Source organism: Callithrix jacchus, chromosome 15, assembly GCF_049354715.1.
Source record: "Callithrix jacchus isolate 240 chromosome 15, calJac240_pri, whole genome shotgun sequence".
Lineage (NCBI taxonomy): Eukaryota > Metazoa > Chordata > Mammalia > Primates > Cebidae > Callithrix > Callithrix jacchus.
The window spans coordinates 64,710,657-64,730,862 of NC_133516.1; the positions used below are offsets into that span (position 1 = coordinate 64,710,657).

A 20,206-nucleotide genomic window follows, 5' to 3' on the forward strand; every position below is an offset into this window, starting at 1 on the left:
ATTTCTGTTCAGTTGTCTCGTTTCAAGACCTACTGTGATTTAAGCCAAATGAAATGAACATTAGCTGTAACTTATTGAATCTTGGTAATGTTTCTCATGAGCAGAAATGCATATTGCTGCTTCCAAACAATTTTTCAGAATACCTGCCTACTCCCATTTTCATGGACAAAGAGGGATGGGGACACAATGCATTATGCAGTACAGGAGATAGCCTGTGAGTTGGAATGTTATTGTACAGAAACATATTTTATAGCTATGAGAGATGCGGTATTGGGAAAGAGAAAGAGGCTTCCATTGGATTAATCTAGTGGGGGCCCAATGATCATTTCAAGGCATCTCTTGTAACTTCAGTAATGTTCAGACTATTTTAAAGCAATCACATTTGTAAGTCCAACAGCACCAAGCCTGACACATAGTAGAATCTCAATAGATATGAATTCTCTTCACAGGGTATAAAATACATCCTGTGTGAAAAAGAAAAAGTAATCACCAATTGGAAGCTCCATCTGTTCACAGGTAGTACACACCATTATGTAAGTGAGACATCTGGTTTTGTTTAATGTTGTTTGAGGGCCTATAAAACAGGTTGATTCCTAGCTTATAAATCTATAAAAGTGATCAAACTCTGGCCGGCTCCAGAGTGACAAGGTATCACTGAGATAGGAAGAGAATGTGTATTTTCAACACTGTTAGATGTTTTAGAAAGGGTAAAGATTGGGCTGGGTGCGGTGGCTCACACCTGTAATCCTAGCACTTTGGGAGGCCAAGGTGGGTGGATCACCTGAGGTCAGAAATTCAAGACAAGCCTGGCCATCATCATGAAACCCCATTAAAAAAAAAGTGGGGGTGAGAATTTTGTTTTCCCTATTCTAATATCTTGGGAGCTCATCCCACATTTCCTTCAGACTAACCCCACTATTAATACTATAATCACTGGGTGTTTGGTACTGGGGCTAGACAAACATTTCCTAGTGGTGTATTATTTCTAGTGGTACATTGTTTCAGGGGAGTGAGGGTGAGGGAAGTAGAAGCATCTGCTTTCCAATCCACAGAGAAAACTGAAGTTCTGTTTACCAAGCAGAATAGATAAAAACAAAATATATAGATAAAGCATAGAATGTAAGGTAAAAAAGAAAATATCAACTAAAATCTTACGGTTTAACTTTTCAAAATATATTTTGTCTGAATGTTTCATCCCTAGATTATTTCCTGGTTGCAAGGGTAAACTGTAACTTTTTAATGGTGACATCTGGCAGTTATTGCTTTAACCACACGACCAAATATAGCATCACCTATAGCAGGGATGCCTAACAATTAGTGCCTCTTGACAGGAGATACATTCACATGCCTATAGTATCACCCATGAAGCATCAGTGGCAAAAACATTTGACCTGAATTCAATTAGGAAAGGACAAAAGAATCTAGAAGGTAGGACATTTTATAAGACATTGGCATGGGCCTGGGATCTTCCAAAAAGTCAAATGCCTTGAGAAACAAAATATTATAGACATATACATATGAAAAATTATAAAATATTTCTGAAAGAGATTAAAGTAGACCTAAATAGAGAAATATGCTTTGTTGATGAGTTGGAAGGTTTAATATTGTTAAGATATCCATTCTCCAAATTATAATATAAATTCAATACCAATCAATTTCTCCACAGGCTTCTTATAGAAACTGACATGTTTAATCTAAAATGTATACAAAAATACAGAAAACCTAGCTAAAACAACTGTGAAGAAAATGGAGGGCTAATATAATCTGATTTCAAGAATTATTATAAGGCTCTATAAATCAAAACAATAGAGTGTAAGAAAAATAGTTCAATAGAATAGAGTCCAGAAGTAAACCCACAAATATGTGAACAACTGGTTTTGGCAAAGGTGGAAGGGCAATACAATGGAGCAAGAGCCTTTTCAAGAAATGATCCTAGGGTGATAGTAATGTCCAAAATAAATAAATAAATACGCACAGACCCATACCTAGTGCCATATATAAAAATCAACATAAAGTAGATTATAGATTTAAACACAAAACCTAAACTATAAAACTTCTAGAATAGAAGAAAATCTTTGTGACATTGGATTAGGCGAAGATTTCTTATGTATCACCTCAAACACACATTTTATACGTGAACACATTGATTAACTGGACTTCATCAAAATTAGAAACTTCTATTTTTCAAAAGATAGTGTTAAGTGAATGAAAAGACAAGATACAGACTAGGAGAAAGTTTTTTGCAAAGCATGTATCTGATAAAGGGCCTATATTCAGAATCAAAACCCTCATATTTTAGCAAGACGCAAACAACCCAATAAAAAGCCAGGCAAAAGATTTGAAGAAATATGTCACTGAAGAAGGTATTACAAATAGCAACAGGAAATTTTCTCAATATCTTTAGTTGTTAGAAAAACAAAAATTAAAATCATAATTGAATTTTCCTACACACCTATTAGAAAGGCTGAAGTTAAAAAAGACCGACCATATCAAATGTTAGAAGAGGTTTGGAGAAACTGAAACTCTCACACACTGCAGGTAAGAATGTAAAATGCTACTATCAGTTTGGAAAATACTTTGGCAGGTTTTTTTAACAAGTTAAACATACACTTACCATATGATCCAGCCATTCCTCTTCCAAGTATTTATTCCCGGCCAATAAAAATGAGTGTTACACGTGAATGTTAGTGACAGTAATTGCCAAAACTGGAAGCAACCCAAATGTCTGTAACAGATGAAAGGAAAAACAAATTGTAGTGTATCCTTGAAATGGAAAACTATCCAGCAATAAAAAGTAATGAAGTATTGATACATGCAATAACATGGTTGAATCTCAGAATGATTATGCTGAATGAAAGATGCCAGACAAAAATAGGAGCTATCATAGGATTTTAATTATATAAAACTCTAGAAAACAAAAACAAATTTGCAGTGAGCAAAAGCAAATTAATCATTGGCTGGGGGTGAGTGAGGTGGAAAGGAGTGAGAGAGAATTACAAAGAGGAATGAAGAAACTTTTGGAGGTGATGCTGATAACTATCTTGACTGTAGTGATGATTTCTCTGGTGTACATCTGTCAAAATGTATCAAATTCTAGTCTTTAAATATGTGTAGTTTATTGGGTACACCTCGACAAATCTGTTTAAAAACCAAAGGCAGGGAGATTGTTCTAAATTATAAGTCTAACAAGACATCACCAAATGCAATGCAGGAACCTTGATTTAAGAAAAATCATACAAGACATTTTTAGAACAAATGGAGAAATTTGACTTTGTATCATGTTAAATGATATAAAATTACAGTTAAATTTCTTAGATGGGATAATGGTACTGTGGTTATGCACAAAAATGTCTATTTCCTTAGGTGATGCATACAGAAATAGTGTGAAATATTATCAAGTACATGACTTTTAGCAAAAAGAATAAAGAGAAAACAATTTTAACAGGAAATGAACAGATGGTAAATCTGCATGAAGAGTATACAGATGTTCTTTGTCCTATGTCAACGTTTCTGAAAAATTTGAAAGTATTCAAAATAAAAATTGGGGGAAAATATATGTATTGTATATGCTTACATGTATGTAGGCACAAAAAGTGAGATGGGGATGTTTCAGTTCATAGTCATGGGAATAGAGAAACAAGTTCTGGGGAAAGGATGTGTCTTTTCTGAGAGATGCTGATGTGGCTTAGTACTTGCTATAAATGTTGTAGGGTGCTCAGTTGATCACTGAGGTAAGTGCTGGAAAGGGAGTTATAGAATAAAATGTATTTAGAATATTCTTGATTTTAATGGGAACCGAGATGCCCATGAGGGTTCTAAGTGACACTCTAATTCTGGCTAAACTCCCAGGGAACAAAATTTCAGGAGATTTATTTGGAAATGCCCTTAGTATCAGCACCAGTGGGCAGAAGGGAAAAATTCAAGACTGGACTGACAGATAATTTAGACTGGGATGCAGACTCAACAGGTGTCAGCTGGCATCCCTCAAGGAGCCCAGAAGCTGCCTTACAGTGCTATCCCACTTGGGACAAGGGACCAAGCCTTTATCTACCAGTATCTCCCAGTCATGATATGCAGGATACCCAGGGGAAGGGGCCATAACCTTAGGCAAGCTGAATCTCTTGAGTCAAGGCAATTCTCAAAGAGAACTATCAGCCAATGAACTTTCCAGCATCTTCATTAATAGATCCCTCAGTCTTCAAGGTGGAAGGTGCAGCACAACGTTCATAACAAACTGCTTCTGTGTTTCTTTCGTATATTGGTAATGCTTTTTATACAAGGCATGCATAAATAATTGCTTATACTTATGACTGACATATCATTTATAAATGTTATATATTATTAACATTATTTCAAAATTCTAATTGTCTTGAGCATGTGTCTTAACTTTCTTCAATTCATGGCATGTTATAGAGACCATAGATTTTATCAAAAATAAATATGTTAGCTCGAGAAAGAAGACATCCTTCTTTTTTATTATTATACTTTAAGTTCTGGGGTACATATGCAGAATTGCAGGTTTGTTACATAAGTATATACGTGCCATAGTGGTTTGCTGCATCCATGCCTGCATCATCTACATTAGATACTTCTCCTAATGTTATCCCTCCCCAAACCCCCAAGCCCCTGCTATTGCTCCCCTAACGCCCCCACCTCCTGACAGGCCCTGGTGTGTGATGTTCCCCTCCCTATGCCCATGTGTTCTCATTGTTCAATACCCACTTATGAGTGAGAACATGCAGTGTTTTGTTTTCTGTTCTTGTGTCAGTTGGCTGAGAATGATGGTTTCCAGCTTCATCCATGTCCCTGCAAAGGACACGAACTCATCCTTTTTATGGCTGCGTAGTATTTCATGGTGTATATGTGCCACATGTTCTTTATCCAGTCTATCATTGATGGGCATTTGGGTTGGTTCCAAGTCTTTGCTATTGTAAACAGTGCCACAATAAACAAATGTGTGCATGTGTCCTTATAATAGAATGATTTATAATCCTTTCGGTATATGCCCAGTAATGGGATTGCTTGTTCAAAGCGTATTTCTATTTATAGATACTTGAGGAATTGCTACATTGTCTTTTACAATGGTTTAATTAATTTACACTCCCACCAACGGTGTAAAAGTGTTCCTATTTCTCCAAATCCTCTCCAGCATCTGTTGTCTCCAGATTTTTTAATGATCACCATTCTAACTGGCGTGAAATGGTATTTTTAATTTGTATTCATCCTATGACCAGTGATGATGAGCTTTTTTCTTATATTTGTTGGCTGCATGAATGTCTTCTTTTAAAAAAAGTGTCTGTTCATATCCTTCACCCACTTTTTGATGGAGTTGTTTTTTTCTAGTAAATTTGTTAAAGTTATTTGTAGATTCTGGATATTATCCCTTTGTCAGATGGGTAGATTGCAAAAATTTTTTCCTATTCTGTTACTTGCCGGTTCACTCTAATGATAGTTTCTTTTGCTGTAAGAAGCTCTTAAGTTTAATTAAATCCCATTTGTCTATTTTGGCTTTTGTTGCCATCGCTTTTGGTGTTTTAGTCATGAAGTTCTTGCCTATGCCTATGTCCTGAATGGTATATTGCCTAGGTTTTCTTTTAGGGTTTTTATGGTGTTAGGTTTTATGTTTAAATCTTTAATCCATCTTGAGTGTAAGGAATGCGTCCAGTTTCAGCTTTCTGTACACATCTAGCCAGTTTTCCCAACACCATTTATTAAATAGGGAATCCTTTCCCCATTGCTTGTTTTTTGTCAGATTTATCAAAGAGTCATATGCTTCTGATATTCAAAGGCAAAGTGAAGATAATACATTGGCACATAAGGGTTTATAAACAGCCTTTATATGAATTCCCACAAATATTAAGTAAAAGAGTGAAAACTAGAATTTAGGATTTCTGACACCTGATTCCAGTGGTTTCATCCCTATACCTGGGATATATCTGTTAACCCTATGCCTTAATGCAAACTTTAGTCTTGCCTTTCTGACCGCAGGACAAGGAAAGCTTGTCCTCAAACATCTCCGATGGGTGCAAAGCCTGTGCTACAAGGTTATAGTGAAAGAAACAGAATAGATAATTCATTATTACAAATCCTATAATCACCCAGTCAAACTTTCCAGAATCTACAAGGATGTGTAAAATGGTCATTTCTTTAAGGTTAGAGCCACAATTCCCAACCCAAGATGAGAGTCCTATTTCTTGTGGAGTTCAGTGTTCCTCCCCTAAAGTCAACTCATTCTTTCAATTCTTCAACAGGCCTGGGTCATTTGAGGCCACCCCTCAGGCAGCCACTTTTGTTGTCATTGTATAATTTTTTGTCCTTTCCGTAATTCCCTTGGCTCTACTTCACAGGATTCCACTACTTTTCCTCATTCTGATATAGGTATTTCATGATTCAGATCCATTCTGTATGTCCATAAAGGGGTCAGACTTTTCTCACTGGAGAGCTGGGGCACCTTTCCGAGTATCTCATGCATTATGGCCAAAGTCTCTGCTTTGGAATTGTCTTCTATTTTTATTCCATCTTACATATAAACTAAATAGCTAGAAAATGAAGAGAGACAGGTACTGTTCTACCAGAGAAAGAAAATCATGAAGATACTGGGGCAGTCAATGCTTACTTGAAATTCAGATAATTCCAATTCATCTACCTTATGTGACTTAAGCTCCTCCCTCCTGCTCTATGCCTAGTTTTCTTAGTCTACTCTTGACCCTCTCAAATTAGTAAATTTCATAGTACCACACATCAGCAGAACCATCAGGTACTGCAACTTCTTCATGCTTCACACATTTCCATTTAATTTATATATTATTTACTTTTCATTCGGCCTACTCAAGCACATCTTTTATCATTTGGGACATCTGCCTGGGTGTGTTTGCACCATTGGTGGAAAAGATAGTAACGATGCATTCTCTTGACAAAAAGTTGTATTTGTTAAGGGAATTGGACACGGTTTCAAATGCATATGGAGAATGTTTGCCCATGATTCTTAACAGGAAATAAGAATTTAAATATAAACCACACACACACAAATAGGTACTCTATGGTAAAGAATCAGAATTTTCTGTCAGTTCCCTTTAGAAATACTTAGAGGTCTTTGTTTTTCTAAGTACTGGCAATTAAAGCTATGGGGAATGAAAAATTAAACAGTTTTATAATTTAATCTTTTATTAAACAGGGATTTTAGTTGAAAGTGAATATCTATGTAGTAGAATGAGCTTTAGAATCCCAAAGACCTCAACTTTCTTCTTAGCTTTGCTCCTGGTTACTGTGTCTCTGCCCAAGTCATGTCACCTCTCCACAAACTTAGGGTTTTGAAAGTATATTCTCTATGTATATTCATTTTAAGACTCTAGATCTACCCATTACATAGTTACACCTCAAAAAGAGGGTTGGTTTTAGTCATTAAGACTTTTTTATGCGTACCGTATTTTGGAATTATTATGCTCTTTATTTATTCAAAAATTATTTTTTGAAGGCTTCATTTTTGATAGGTGTATCCCTGGTCACCTCAGAGTTTAAGTTCTAGAAGTTTAAAAATATTTAATATTTCTAGAGTTTAAATTTAATTTCTCTAGATAACTGAACCTATGACTGCAATGAAAATTACTGGCGATTATATACACTGTGAATGAAAAGAGCAGGCTGCTCTTAGGGAACATCATGGAAGGAGAAAATTCAAATTGGTGGGGTGGCATGTGGTCATTCAAGTTACATTTCTTCATCAGAGAAAATACAGGAAGGCTGAGTTAGGAGAACTCATCCTGAAGGATGTGTTAGGAGAACTGAGGCAAAACAAACAAACAGAAAACACTCCTTGCAGAGGGAATAATATACACTGAGTCCTTTCACAGGAATTAAGTTTGGATCCCCCAAGATTGCCAGAATAGATAAGTCATATTGAAGAGAGACTAGCTAAAAAATGTGAAACATAGCCAGGCCAGAGACTATAAGGCCATGGGAAGTCTTTGAAGGATGTTTTACATTGGACCTGCGCAGAATTGTTCAGAGGGAGACAAAAATGGATGTGGCAAAACCAGCTGGGATGCTACCATAGCATCCTCTGCATGATGGAAGTGCTTTAGAACAATGATAATAGCCAAAACTTTAGAACTTAACAATGGTAGCCACGGGTCTCTGTGCATTAGGTATATTAGCTGTTTAAACATATTTGAGACAGGTGAGGGCACTGGATGAGAAGGGAACAAATTCCAGAAATATTACATGTATGAGTTATTACTTATTACATATGTTATATATTGCATTATTTATAATACAGGTAACATTAGCCAACCAGAAAACCAAGCTGATATGATGTATAAGTAGTGAGGGAAACACAAGTGTTAAAGAATAACACTTAAGGTCCCAATTTGTGCAACCAGGTAGATGAAGGTAACAGTTCCCAAGAAAAGGAATTTGTGGAGAGGCATGTTGAAGAGCTAGATGTCTGTTTGATTGTCTCACCGGACCTATGAGGTTGGAGATGATCATCCCTACACTAAAGATAATAAACATCAGAGTTTGAAGCCAGTCTGGGCAACATAGCAAGACTCTGTCTCTACAAAAAGCAAAAAAAATAGCCAGATGTGCCTGTAGTCCTAGCTACTTGGGAGGCTGAAGACAAGGGGACCACTTGAGCCTGAAAGTTCAAGGCTGCAGTGATCTATGATCCCACCACTGCACTCCAGCCTGGGTGACAGAGTGAGACCGTGTTAAAAGAAAAAACAAGATAAGCATCTAGTTGCATGGAAATGAGAATAATGTTTTCAGGCACTTCTGCAGGCACTCTGACATCCCTATAGACATTTTTCAGTAACTTATGTAGGAGACTTTTTGTATTTTATGTCTCTTCCTTCCTCTACCACCAACACACAAAAAGCATGGTGATCCCATAAGCTAAACTTGAATAGAGAATTTGCCATTAAAATTATTTATTTTTTAAAATTCACCCATCAATTTTTTAGAATTATATCAGAGTTTAATGTAGTTTCACGTCAGAAGTCAGATGAAACAATAGAACTATTTCTAAGTTTTTTTTCCTAAATTATAAAAATGAACCTAGATATTATGGAGAGATCCAAGTTGTGGAAAGACAGCAGTTTACTCACGTCCTTATTAATTCTTTTGTGGATCACTTTTATACTATCTAATGAAGGCGAGTTTTTAAAATATTAATGATTTCTTTAAAACTCTATGAGAAATTAGCATTACAAAAACAAAACACATATAGGGTCTCAGTTAAGTCAAAAAAAAAAGTTCAGTGCCTGAACTCATCACTGAGTTGTCATGGCAACCATTTCATTTTTCTATTGTGAGGAGACAATTAGGTGCTAACCTGGGTGTTAGCCCAAGCTGTTTGAAAGATAAACTCCCATCTTTACAAAAGAGGTGGAGTTGTTGGATTTTCATTGTTGCCACAGCCTCTATAGGAGTTATTATTGATAATTATGCTTTATTGTTTTGTGAATATATTAAAGATGGTTTAGAGAAACTGTAGGTGGCCACCCCCAGGACAGCAGAGTCTACTCCTCTTCTCTTGAGCCGGTTCAGGAATACTTACTGCAGGGAAAATCCATGCCTTGGGAGCCTCAGGCTCTTTCTCCTTTCCACCTAATACCTTTTGCCTCTCTGTTTTCTGTGATTATGCCCGGCGTGGAGCCAAAGATTGGAAATTGAATCTCTATCTTTTTGTGTCCAAGATTTCCTTTTTTAACTTCACCAATTAAGTTCCTCTATTTCCTACCCACAGTGGCAGACACTGGAGATACAATGGTGAACTAACCAGATATGCTTCCTGGTGGAGGAGAGAGAGACTACTCACTCACTCACTCACTCTCTTTCCCTCTCCCTCTCTCTTTCACACACACATACACGTTTAAATGTGGATGGCCATGTTAAGGAATTTTATCTTCATCCAAAGTATGGTGGAAATTTGAGCTATTGCAGCAGGACAGTTTTAAAGAAGAAAAAGAATGAGACCTAGAAATATCCTGCCTCTCAGGTTCTTGCAAGTAGTCTAAGAATTTGTGGAAGACAAACTCAGAGGAGGTCAGGGGATAGAAGCCTGACTGCAGGTCCTAACGAGTAAGTGGTTAGGAAATAGGACTTTTTAGATCCCTGATCTAACACCTCGGTAACAAGAGGAAAGAAAAATAGGTCTTGGGAAGGCAAGATCAAGTCATGAACTGCACATTAACTAGGGGTGCTTCAGTGTGCCAGGAGCTCAGGGTGGAGAACAGGGGAGCCTGCCTCTACCCACAACCATGTTGCCATAGTGATGGTCATGGAAAGGCAGGAAAGTGAAGACATACACAGGAAAAAGTGTGAACTAGCGCAAGGTGAAAAGAGGAAGCTGAAGAGCAGGAAGGGAGCTATCATAGATGGTGGTAAGACAGGAAAGATATAAGCCAAAAGCAACAGAGAACTGCGATCAGCAAACATAACAGCCAGACTAAGAGGAGGAAAGAGAAGGCTGGGTTGAATATGATCATCAAAGCCTGTCAAAGCTCGTCAGAAAGCCATTGTCAATGACTTTGAAAACTGAGTTAAGAACATACTTTGTTTCTGTGAGAATCGGACATTATCTTTTTGTCAATGGCACTGTTGGATCTAGTTTTAACGAACCCTTTACAAGTTGAAAAGGCCCAAGAAATGTGTAGGACATTTGCTTTTTAATATTTATTTGACATCAGGGTTTTCCATTTGATTCTTCTCCTTTTATGTTCATTAGAACTATAAAGATTACTTTAAAATTTGGCAAGATTTGACAGCATTGTACTTACACAAATGGAATATTTCACATCTTTAGAAGCTGATTAAATTCAGACTTAATTTCTTTTTAAATTACTGGTTGACTTGTAAAGTAATACAGAACTTCATGCTATATTACCCAATATATTCCCCAGTGAGGTACAAGACAGCATTTTCACATTATAATACAGAATCTGACATAGCTTCCTACAACAAGACTGTTGGGTTCTATTTTGATGAATATGGCAGAGGATTAAAGGGAGCCCATGGATTCTGGCAGGAGTCATCTCTCCAGGCTAACTATAGGGAAAATGTTGGCCTTTGTACATTAAATCCCTGCAAGGCAGAGATCTAACATTTTTATTGCTCTCAAACCAGCAGGAATGGTAAATAACCTTTTAGATAACACAACAGGGCCAATAGTACTCAGTATTGGCTATGTAAAAGAGTAAAACTCCTACTTTGCAACTGTAGAGGGACAACATCTTGAAATTAAAATTGATGAGTCAGAGGGCTGCTGGGGAAGAGAAATTCTGTGTATCACTGAGTGTGTAGTCTGTGCTTGCACATGCCCAGCAAAATCAGAAGTGACTTTTGTGGAAGACTTGGCCATCAAGAGGGCCTGCAGCTTAGTAGGAGGGTATGGGGTGGAGATAAACTTTTCCAAGGATGTGGTCAACTGGAATAACAGCATCTCTCTGATTACACTATTTGGGAATAAACACTGCATCAGGCTTCCATTCAAGAAAGCAAGGCACTGAGATGCAGGTGATTTCAAGCATGAACATAATCACTTATCTCATGCTACAGAAACTGATTTGCATTCACCTGGAGCAATTGCCTTACGTCTATCCAAATAAAAAATGCAATTGTGTGTAGCCTTAATATCATGTCTGCCTGGAGATATTAAATGAGAAAAAAAAAAAACACAGTGAAACTAGGTCTTGTCCAACAGTCATCTAGTTCCCTCCATTATTTATAACTCTGACCAGATGACTATCCCATGCTATTTGGTGTGTGAGTATATCTCTGTCTGTCTATCTGTCAATAATCTCTCTATCTCTCTATTTCTCTATCATCTATCTGGCATCAATTCAAAGTTAGGAGCTCTAAGTAGAATAGCATAAAAATTATCTGCAGAGTATAAGTCCTTCTACTCTAGTAATGACACTTGCAATTTCTGGCACCACCACGTAACAGGGATTGTGTTACTTAATCTTTATACATGATTTCTTTTAATCTTCAAAACTGTAAGGAAGTCTTTGTGGCAATATTAAATGAGTAGGAGTTTATACCAGACACTCTAGTAACAAACTTCTTAGCAATGAATCTTGATTTTATCACTTGCCTGAAGTAACTTGCCCAAGTCACCCACTAATAATCCAAGTCAAAAATCTGAAATCAGTTCTAACAACAAAAATATTTTTCCTCCCTTGAATCATCTTTCTAAAGGATGCAAACTCCTGCCCCTGCCACGGCAGGGGGCAGGGGTGGAAAACAGTATTTTTTTCCCATTATATAATGGATTCTTCCATCATCATGTTTTATTTCATACCTAAGCAAAAACCCTCAGGGTATTGACCTTCAGGATGGCTGAAAGAATCCCAATTACCAACATTCTGTCTCATTCTCAGCTATGTGACATATTTCTCAAATATGTGAGCACTCTAATTAGGAAGCAACAGATACAGGTAGTGAAGACACAAGTCGTAACTGCCAGGAACTTTCATTTCAATGTAATAATGTGAATTTTAAAAGATATTAAGATTGAACAAAAAATAACAGTGTAGAAAATAAGTTAGTGCATGTTATAGCCAATAAATAAATCAATAACACTAACATCATTGATGAGTGGTTGTGGTTGTCATATGCTAGTAACCTTTCTGTGGATTCATAGAGACCATTATTTAATCCCAACAACATTATGAGATAGATATTACTATTATCTCCTATCTAATAATGAGGAAACAGAAGCACACAAATAGAAAAAAATGCTACGAACAGACTACAAATAATAGCTTTTCTTGAAACAGTGCTAAATGCCAAGAATACTGATCATACTTAATACTTTCTTCTGGTGTAGAACTTTCTGATTCACCAGAATTTAATAAGTGCACACTCTGCAGCAGACATTGTGTTTATTTTCCAGTCATCTCTTCTGTAGCATAACATAGGTGTTCTTAAAAGATCACCATGCCATGCAAAAGTTTGCCATAAAAAACACAGGACTGACAGAAAACCAGGTTAGAGACATAATGCTGAGAAACATTATCAATGATACTTTAAGAAAAAAAGAAAAAAGACCAGGGCCAGGCATGGTGGCTCATGCCTGTAATCCCAGCACTTTGGGAGTCCAAGGTTGGTAGATCACGAGGTCAGGAGTTCAAGACCAGCCTAACCAACATGATGAAACTCTGTCTCTACTAAACATGCAAATATTAGCCAGGCATGGTGGCACACCTGTAATCCCAGCTACTCAGAATGCTGAGGCAGGAGAACTGCTTGAACCCGGGAGGCCAAGGTTGCATTGAGCTGAGATTGTGCACTGCACTCCAGTCTGAGTGACAGAACAAGACTTGGTCTCAACAGCAACAAAAATGGAACCTAATCAAAATAGTGACATGATTTTACATGTGTTTGATGGCTAAGAAACCCATGAATACTGCAATAAATATATCACTTTACCTGATAAAAAGTGATATAAAGTTTGTTTATGGAAGTGGATGCCAGAAGGATTGCTTCATGAGGTTGACCATAAAACTGTGGAAGGGGCTAGCAGGCAGATGTTTGAAGCATGGGTGTGGGTGTGCATTTTGGATATTCCCAAATAGCTGACTTCTGCAGGAAGCAGCTTACCATGTTCACCTAGTGTTTCCTGCAGAGGAGATCACATGTTTATAAACATGAACTTTTTGGTATTTTCAGATTGCTCCCTAATCAATTTCTTTGCAATGAATTTGCAGTTTCAAAGCAACTTCACAGCACACAGACTGACCTCTCCTAAGGAGCCCAGGTTAAATACTATCTGAGCCATAACTACAGAAAGGGACAAACAAATAAATTGTCCTGACTTGGGAGATGGGGAATGGTTTATGCAGAGGATGCCTGTAGATTGAGCATCACATATATGCAGAGTATCAGGGGCTGAGCAGTGAGCAGAGGGCACTACAAGAGGAAAGAAAAGCAAGAGGCAATATACACTATGAAGAAATGATTTAGGAAGCAAATAGTGCATCATGAGTTCTTCACCCAAACTAAAAAATTTTTAAAAATGCAAAACCCATAAATGAATGAATGTACAAGTAGTGGGAAAGTAAGGTATTTCATATACAGCCTATCTGAAAACTACAGTTAGCATGATTTACCAAACATTAATCATCCCCTAACCCAATGTTTTGACACCACCAAATAGCCACATAACACTTTTCTGAGTAAATTAATTAAATTTTTATATAGATAAAAGTGGTGATTCATTAGTATTCTTATATTGTTAGTTCTTTTTAAAAAATATAATAATTACTAAAGACATCAGTGAAAGTAAGACGATTTCACAAAAATGTGAAATTGTTTTCTTCCTGATAGTTCTAGTCTTATATCTATCTCTGTGCCCCGCAAATTTTTTTCATGACTTTTGTTTTGTTTTCTTGAATAGTACTAACAATACTCTGGTTTCCGAAGTTGAAAACCCACCATTATTACAACTATTAACAGCTTTCCTTGAAATCTCTCAAAATATTCTTTAATTAAACTGATTCTGAAACCTATACAGGAGAGTTGGCAAATTCCAGAGCACTATCTAACATCTTAGCAATTGAAAATTAGACAAGGAACTCAGCTAGCACTAAATGTTATCCCATCTTACAAAGCAATAAAGGCATCTCATCATATGCATTCGTATTATATCCAACAATGAACTATTTAGGCCAAGATGAGAGAAGGCCAGGGAGCAGATTCAACTGAGCCTTGCCTGGCATTGAATTCACTGCATCCCTGTGTACTCTGATAGTATATTTGCTGGTATATTTCTATCTGGCTAGACATCAATAGGAGTGGATTTTATAAACACTATAACTTAATTAACAACCTATACATAAAAATTTGAAATATATAAAAGTTGTTACAGTTGAAACCTTATCCTTAGATCTAAACCCCAGAAACCTAGGCTGGCAGAACATAAATATTTTCATGAATACTTATTTTCCAGGCACTCTGCTAAACAATTTTCATATATTAATGAGTTACTTTTTCACAATGACCATATGGAATGCAAACTATTAGGATTTTCATTTACACTTCAGAAAACTGAAAAACAGAGAGAATAGTTATAGCTATGGGTTCTGCACATCAGACTTTTGAGAAAACTATTCTAGAACATTGTACATAACTCACTTCTGGCTTGGCTCTGAGTTCCTTACCTAAATGTTCTTTAGTTATTTGACCTAAATTATGCATAGTGGGTTAAGTTAGGACAAGCCATATGTGACCCAGGAGTGGAAACTAGATTCTGAAAATTCATTTAGGTTGATGATAAAATTAGGGCTTAATTATCAAGATGTGGAAATTTCAAGGTAGTCTATGTCCTTCCCACAGGCCTGAGCCATCCATAACTGGCCAGGGTGGGGAAGCTCTTTCTTCCTTTGGGAATGATCCTCGGACATCCAAAACTAGATTAGGCTCAGCTGGAGGACAGCTCTGGGGGAGACGCTGGTCTCAGTAAAACAGTGTGCATAAGAACCCCTTTACCTATACTTTGACAAAAGGAACTGATAATGATCACCAACTCTGTTACATTTCTAAAGAAATTACAGGCCGGGCACGGTGGCTCAAGCCTGTAATCCCAGCACTTTGGGAGGCCGAGGGGGGTGGATCACGAGGTCAGGATATCGAGACCATCCTCGTCAACATGGTGAAACCCCGTCTCTACTAAAGATACAAAAAATTAGCTGGGCATGGTGGCGCATGCCTGTAGTCCCAGATACTCAGGAGGCTGAGGCAGGAGAATTACCTGAACCCAGGAGGCGGAGGTTGTGGTGAGCCAAGATCACGCCATTGCACTCCAGCCTGGGTAACAAGAGCAAAACTCCGTCTCAAAAAAAAAAAAGAAATGACAAATAAAAGTAAGTGATGTGAAATACCTAAGCTTAAACAGGGTAGTGCATTATACAATAAGCATCAGGTAAAATAAGAACAACCATAAGAATAAATATAGATATGCTATAATTTACTGAAATAATCTACTAAAAAGATGCAGGGATGAAAACTCATAACTTCAATGTGAGCCTCCCACCTCACCAAAAGTCAAAGAGCCAGTGGCCTATCTTCTTTTCTAGGCTTAGTGGGAGCAGCTCCCTGTGGGCCAATAACTCCAAGATCTCTGTAGACTGAAGCCTTCTCAGCCTTCATACCTACATACAGTCACGTGCCACATAATGACATTTTGATAAACAAAGGACTGCACATACAATGGTGGTCCCTTAGATTATATTTGTACAGTACTTATTCTATGTTTATATATATATAATCATTTTATTTGTTTCGAAACAGAGTCTCACTCTGTTCCCCTGGCTGGAGTGTGGTGGTGTGATCTCAGCTCACTCCAACCTCTGCCTCCCAGATTCAAGCGATTCTCCTGCCTCAGCCTCCTGAGTAGCTAAGAATACAGGCACCCACCACCACACCTGGGGTGGGGCAGGGGAGCGGTTCACCATGTTGGCCAGGCTGGTCTTGAAGGACTTGAACTCCTGACCTCAGGTGATCTGCCCGCCTCAGGCTCCCAAAGTGCTGAGATTATAGGCGTGACCCTCCACACGTTTAACTATGTTTAACTATATTTAGATACATAAATATCATTGTCACAACTGCCTACAGGATTCAGTGTAGTCACATGCTGTGAAGGTTTGTACCTGACTTTAGTAGGCTATGCCACCAAGATTTGTGTCAGTATACTATGATGGTTGCACAATAACAAATTACCTAATAATGCATTTCTTGGAACACATTTCTGTCATTAAGTGATGCGTGACTGTGCTTTTTTAAAGATACTTTCATAGTACTTATTAATGATACTATTTGCTAGATCCTATACTAAACACTTTACAAATACATATTTAATCATCAAGCAAGACAACATTCTGAGGTGCGTACCATTATTATGTCCATTTTGCAGATGTAGAAGCTGAGGAGAAGTAATTTGTCCAAGGTCACAAAACTAGTAAACGAGAATTGAACTCAGGTAGACTAGCTCTCCTATCCAGAATCTACACTCCTATCCAGTATGCTGTGTAAAGAGGATTCAGGGGTGGAGGGGCTGTAGAAAAACTGTGATCAGTGAAGTTTATTTTGGTTTTCAACATACTTCTGAAGTGTCACCAGAGACTGCAAAATTTTCTAAACAAGAAACAAAGTCTTGATGGTCTCTAGTTTAAAAATGATTGAACTAAACACTTCATAAAATAAACATCATAGTTGCAGAGTTCTAAATTACTTAGTAGTCTTTGTTAAGAAAAAGTATGTATGTTACTGGGTATATATTCAAAAGAAAAGAAATCAGTCTACCAAAAGATACATGCACTCACAGCACTATTCACAACAGCAACAACACGGAATCAGCGGCAGACTGGATAAAGAAAATGTGGCACATATATACCATGAAATACTATGCATCCATAAAAAAACAAAACCATGTTGAGTTGTAGTAGGCCATTTTCCTAGGCCAGTTAACACAAACAGAAAATCAAAAACCTCATGTTCTTACTTATAAGGACGAGCTAAATATTGGGTACTCATGGACATAAAGAAGACAGTGGACAATGGGGGCTAATGGGAGAGGGGGTTAGGGCTGAAAAAGTAAATACTGGGCCAAACCTCAGCATCACACAATATACGCATGTAATAAACCTGCACATGTTCCCCCAAATCTAAAAGTTGAAAAAAGAAAACATATGTATAGACACATACAAACATACATAAGCATATATGCCTGTATAATTTATAATTATAGATAAATAATGAAATAAGAACCCTGAATAATCTCATCAACTGCAAAATTCACTAACGAGCAGAGAAACGCAAACAAAACCTAAGATCCCATAATTTTGTTGACATCTCTTTCCTTTTTGAACTAAGCCATAGTTTGCAAAGCTCCCATAAGTACACTGATAATGGTGAAAAAATTTTCTATGTCTATAAAGCCCTGTGACCATGTTAAGCCTTTCTTGAACAGTGTAGGCTGGCAGGGTGGAATGACATTAAAAGTCTAAAGGTATGCTAGTATGGAAATATGAAATTTAAAATATGAACTAATTTACAATTTGAAGAATTGTTTATTCAATGTTCTTTCTATTTTACATTCATTATGTATTATACTCAGCAGTTGGCAGCTCCTTTTAACTATTTGGAGACACACATATTCAAATTAACATTAGCTGGAAAACTGCATTCCTTCCAGACAAGGTGGCAAAGTTATCTTTGATTTCACTGGAGCCTCAGTTTGAACAATTAAGATCAGAAGGATCCAGGCAGCCAAAAGGTCTGATGGAAGTTTTTGGATATTTAGAGATAGGCTATTTAACCACCGAGTTATAGCTGGGCAAAAGGTGTCAGTTAGACAAACACATGAGCCTATCCACTGTATGTTTATCAAGGGCCTTCTTCACAGACATAATAGTGTCCCAGAGAGACAGATCTTGCCTTCATGGAACTTAAGGCCTAGCAGAAACAAGGGACAAAAAAATGATCAAGGTTCTGAGTTCATAATTACAACTGAGACAAATGATCTAAAGAAGTCCTTTGAGAGTGTGTCAGTAAAGAAGCTGGCCTAGACTTGAGGCTGTGAGTGAGGGCAGCCTGGGATGGGTGCTAAGAAGAAAAGGAGGATCATTCCACATGTAGGAAAACAAAAGTAAAGCAAAGAGGCATGCAGCAAAGTTCTGTGATCGAATGAGTACAGTTTATTCACGAGCTAAAGGACAGCACAAATGAATGGAGCCCTGGGAAGGCAAAGCAGGGGACTGGGAGTCAGGGAGGTGGGAAATGGTGGACAATTAGTCTAAAAAAGCAGGCAAGCACAAACCATGAGGGCCCTTGTGAACTCCCTTAAGAATTGGGTTTTTATCATCAGATCAACGAGAAGGCATAGTTGTGGAATACGATAGTTGAATATGTTGTCAAGGAACTAGGCTTTCCATGGACAGAAAGGCAATGGTTGCTGGTTGTTCCATTTAAATAGCCTTTAGAAGTCATGCAAAACACAAATATTCCTGAACACATTGGGAGTGGGGGCAGTGGGGGGTCTGGATCACGGTAGGGCATGTTGTAGATAACTAGACCAAGGCAAGTTGTCTGTAGCTTTACTCTTAAGAATCATACACCTCCCTACATCCTCTACCATCACTTTTTCATATTTATAGCCAAGGCTATGATCTGACACATTGGAAAGCAAGCAATTAGTTGATCTACTGATTTCTTGAGGAAATGAAAGGAGACAAGGATAGAAATAGGGGCACCATCCAAACTACAAATCACCCAACTGCAGAATATAATTTTGCATCCCATTAGTAATTTGACAATATAAAGAGTGGACAAGACAACATCACTAGATTACTAGATTTGTTCACTTGGCATTTGTGTTTTGTAAGACAGAATTAAGCAAGACAGTCTGAGCTTTTGGAGAACCTCAACTCACTACTCAGCAGATATGGTAAAGGTATACTTTTCTAAAGAACAACACAAAAAAGACATAAGATAAAGACTTCTCAAAAGACCCCAGAATCTCAATGTAGGAAGAAATCATGGAGTGTGAACCCTCTTTTATATGTATGAAGGATAAAAGCTAACTACACCTTAATCAAGATTACAGATTTCTATGGTCTTCATGTCTTCATATTTAGCTGCCACTCTGATTAAAAGTCCTTCAAATATGATTAAAGGCCTACTCTGAAATTTAATATAGAAGATTTCTCCAGGGCAAGAATGTGCATGGATTCAGCTACTGGCATTCAATCAATTAATATATGCATATACACTTCAATAACTGTGCAGAGTCATTGTGTCTTCCTTTATCAAAATGCCCTGAAGATTGCTTTATTTCCTAGCCATAGTCGTTCTTGACATCATTTTAAGTGTTCAGACTCCCTCTGCAGTCATTTTATTTGTAATAGTGCCTTGTGTGTTGTGTCTCCTAGCTCTACATACAAACTACCACACTTACAATCTCCATGAACCTAAGTGCATCAGTGGCGCTGGGGATGCTATACATGCCGAAAGTGTACATCATCATTTTTCACCCTGAACTCAATGTCCAGAAACGGAAGCGAAGCTTCAAGGCGGTAGTCACAGCAGCCACCATGTCTTCGAGGCTGTCACACAAACCCAGTGACAGACCCAACGGTGAGGCAAAGACAGAGCTCTGTGAAAACGTAGACCCAAACAGTAAGTAACTCTCCTTTTCTTTCATCTTCCC

The 20,206-nt window shown here is 37.5% G+C and overlaps 1 protein-coding gene and 1 long non-coding RNA gene across 15 annotated transcripts in view; one reads left to right on the top strand and one right to left on the bottom strand.

Moving 5' to 3' along the window:
• The window catches only part of GRM7 (glutamate metabotropic receptor 7), an 890,997-nt gene that overhangs the window by 810,581 nt on the left and 60,210 nt on the right, over nt 1–20,206 (top strand). For 10 of the 14 annotated variants that reach the window (XR_013527451.1, XR_013527452.1, XR_013527453.1 and 7 more), the window contains one exon: nt 19,929–20,175. Coding sequence is in view for 7 of the 14 variants with exons in the window: in XM_003734881.6 (XP_003734929.1) it covers nt 19,929–20,175 (247 nt within the window). In the remaining 7 variants the exon portion in view is untranslated. Of the gene's footprint in view, nt 1–449; nt 517–19,904; nt 20,176–20,206 lie in introns of all 14 variants that reach the window. The other 4 variants (XR_013527454.1, XR_013527455.1, XR_013527457.1 and 1 more) reach the window with 2 other exon arrangements.
• LOC118147782 (uncharacterized) overlaps nt 1–20,206 on the bottom strand; it is a 348,784-nt gene that overhangs the window by 53,784 nt on the left and 274,794 nt on the right. The window contains exon 3 of the long non-coding RNA XR_008476798.2: nt 2,615–2,725. This is a non-coding gene — a long non-coding RNA (uncharacterized LOC118147782). The remainder of the gene's footprint in view (nt 1–2,614; nt 2,726–20,206) is intronic.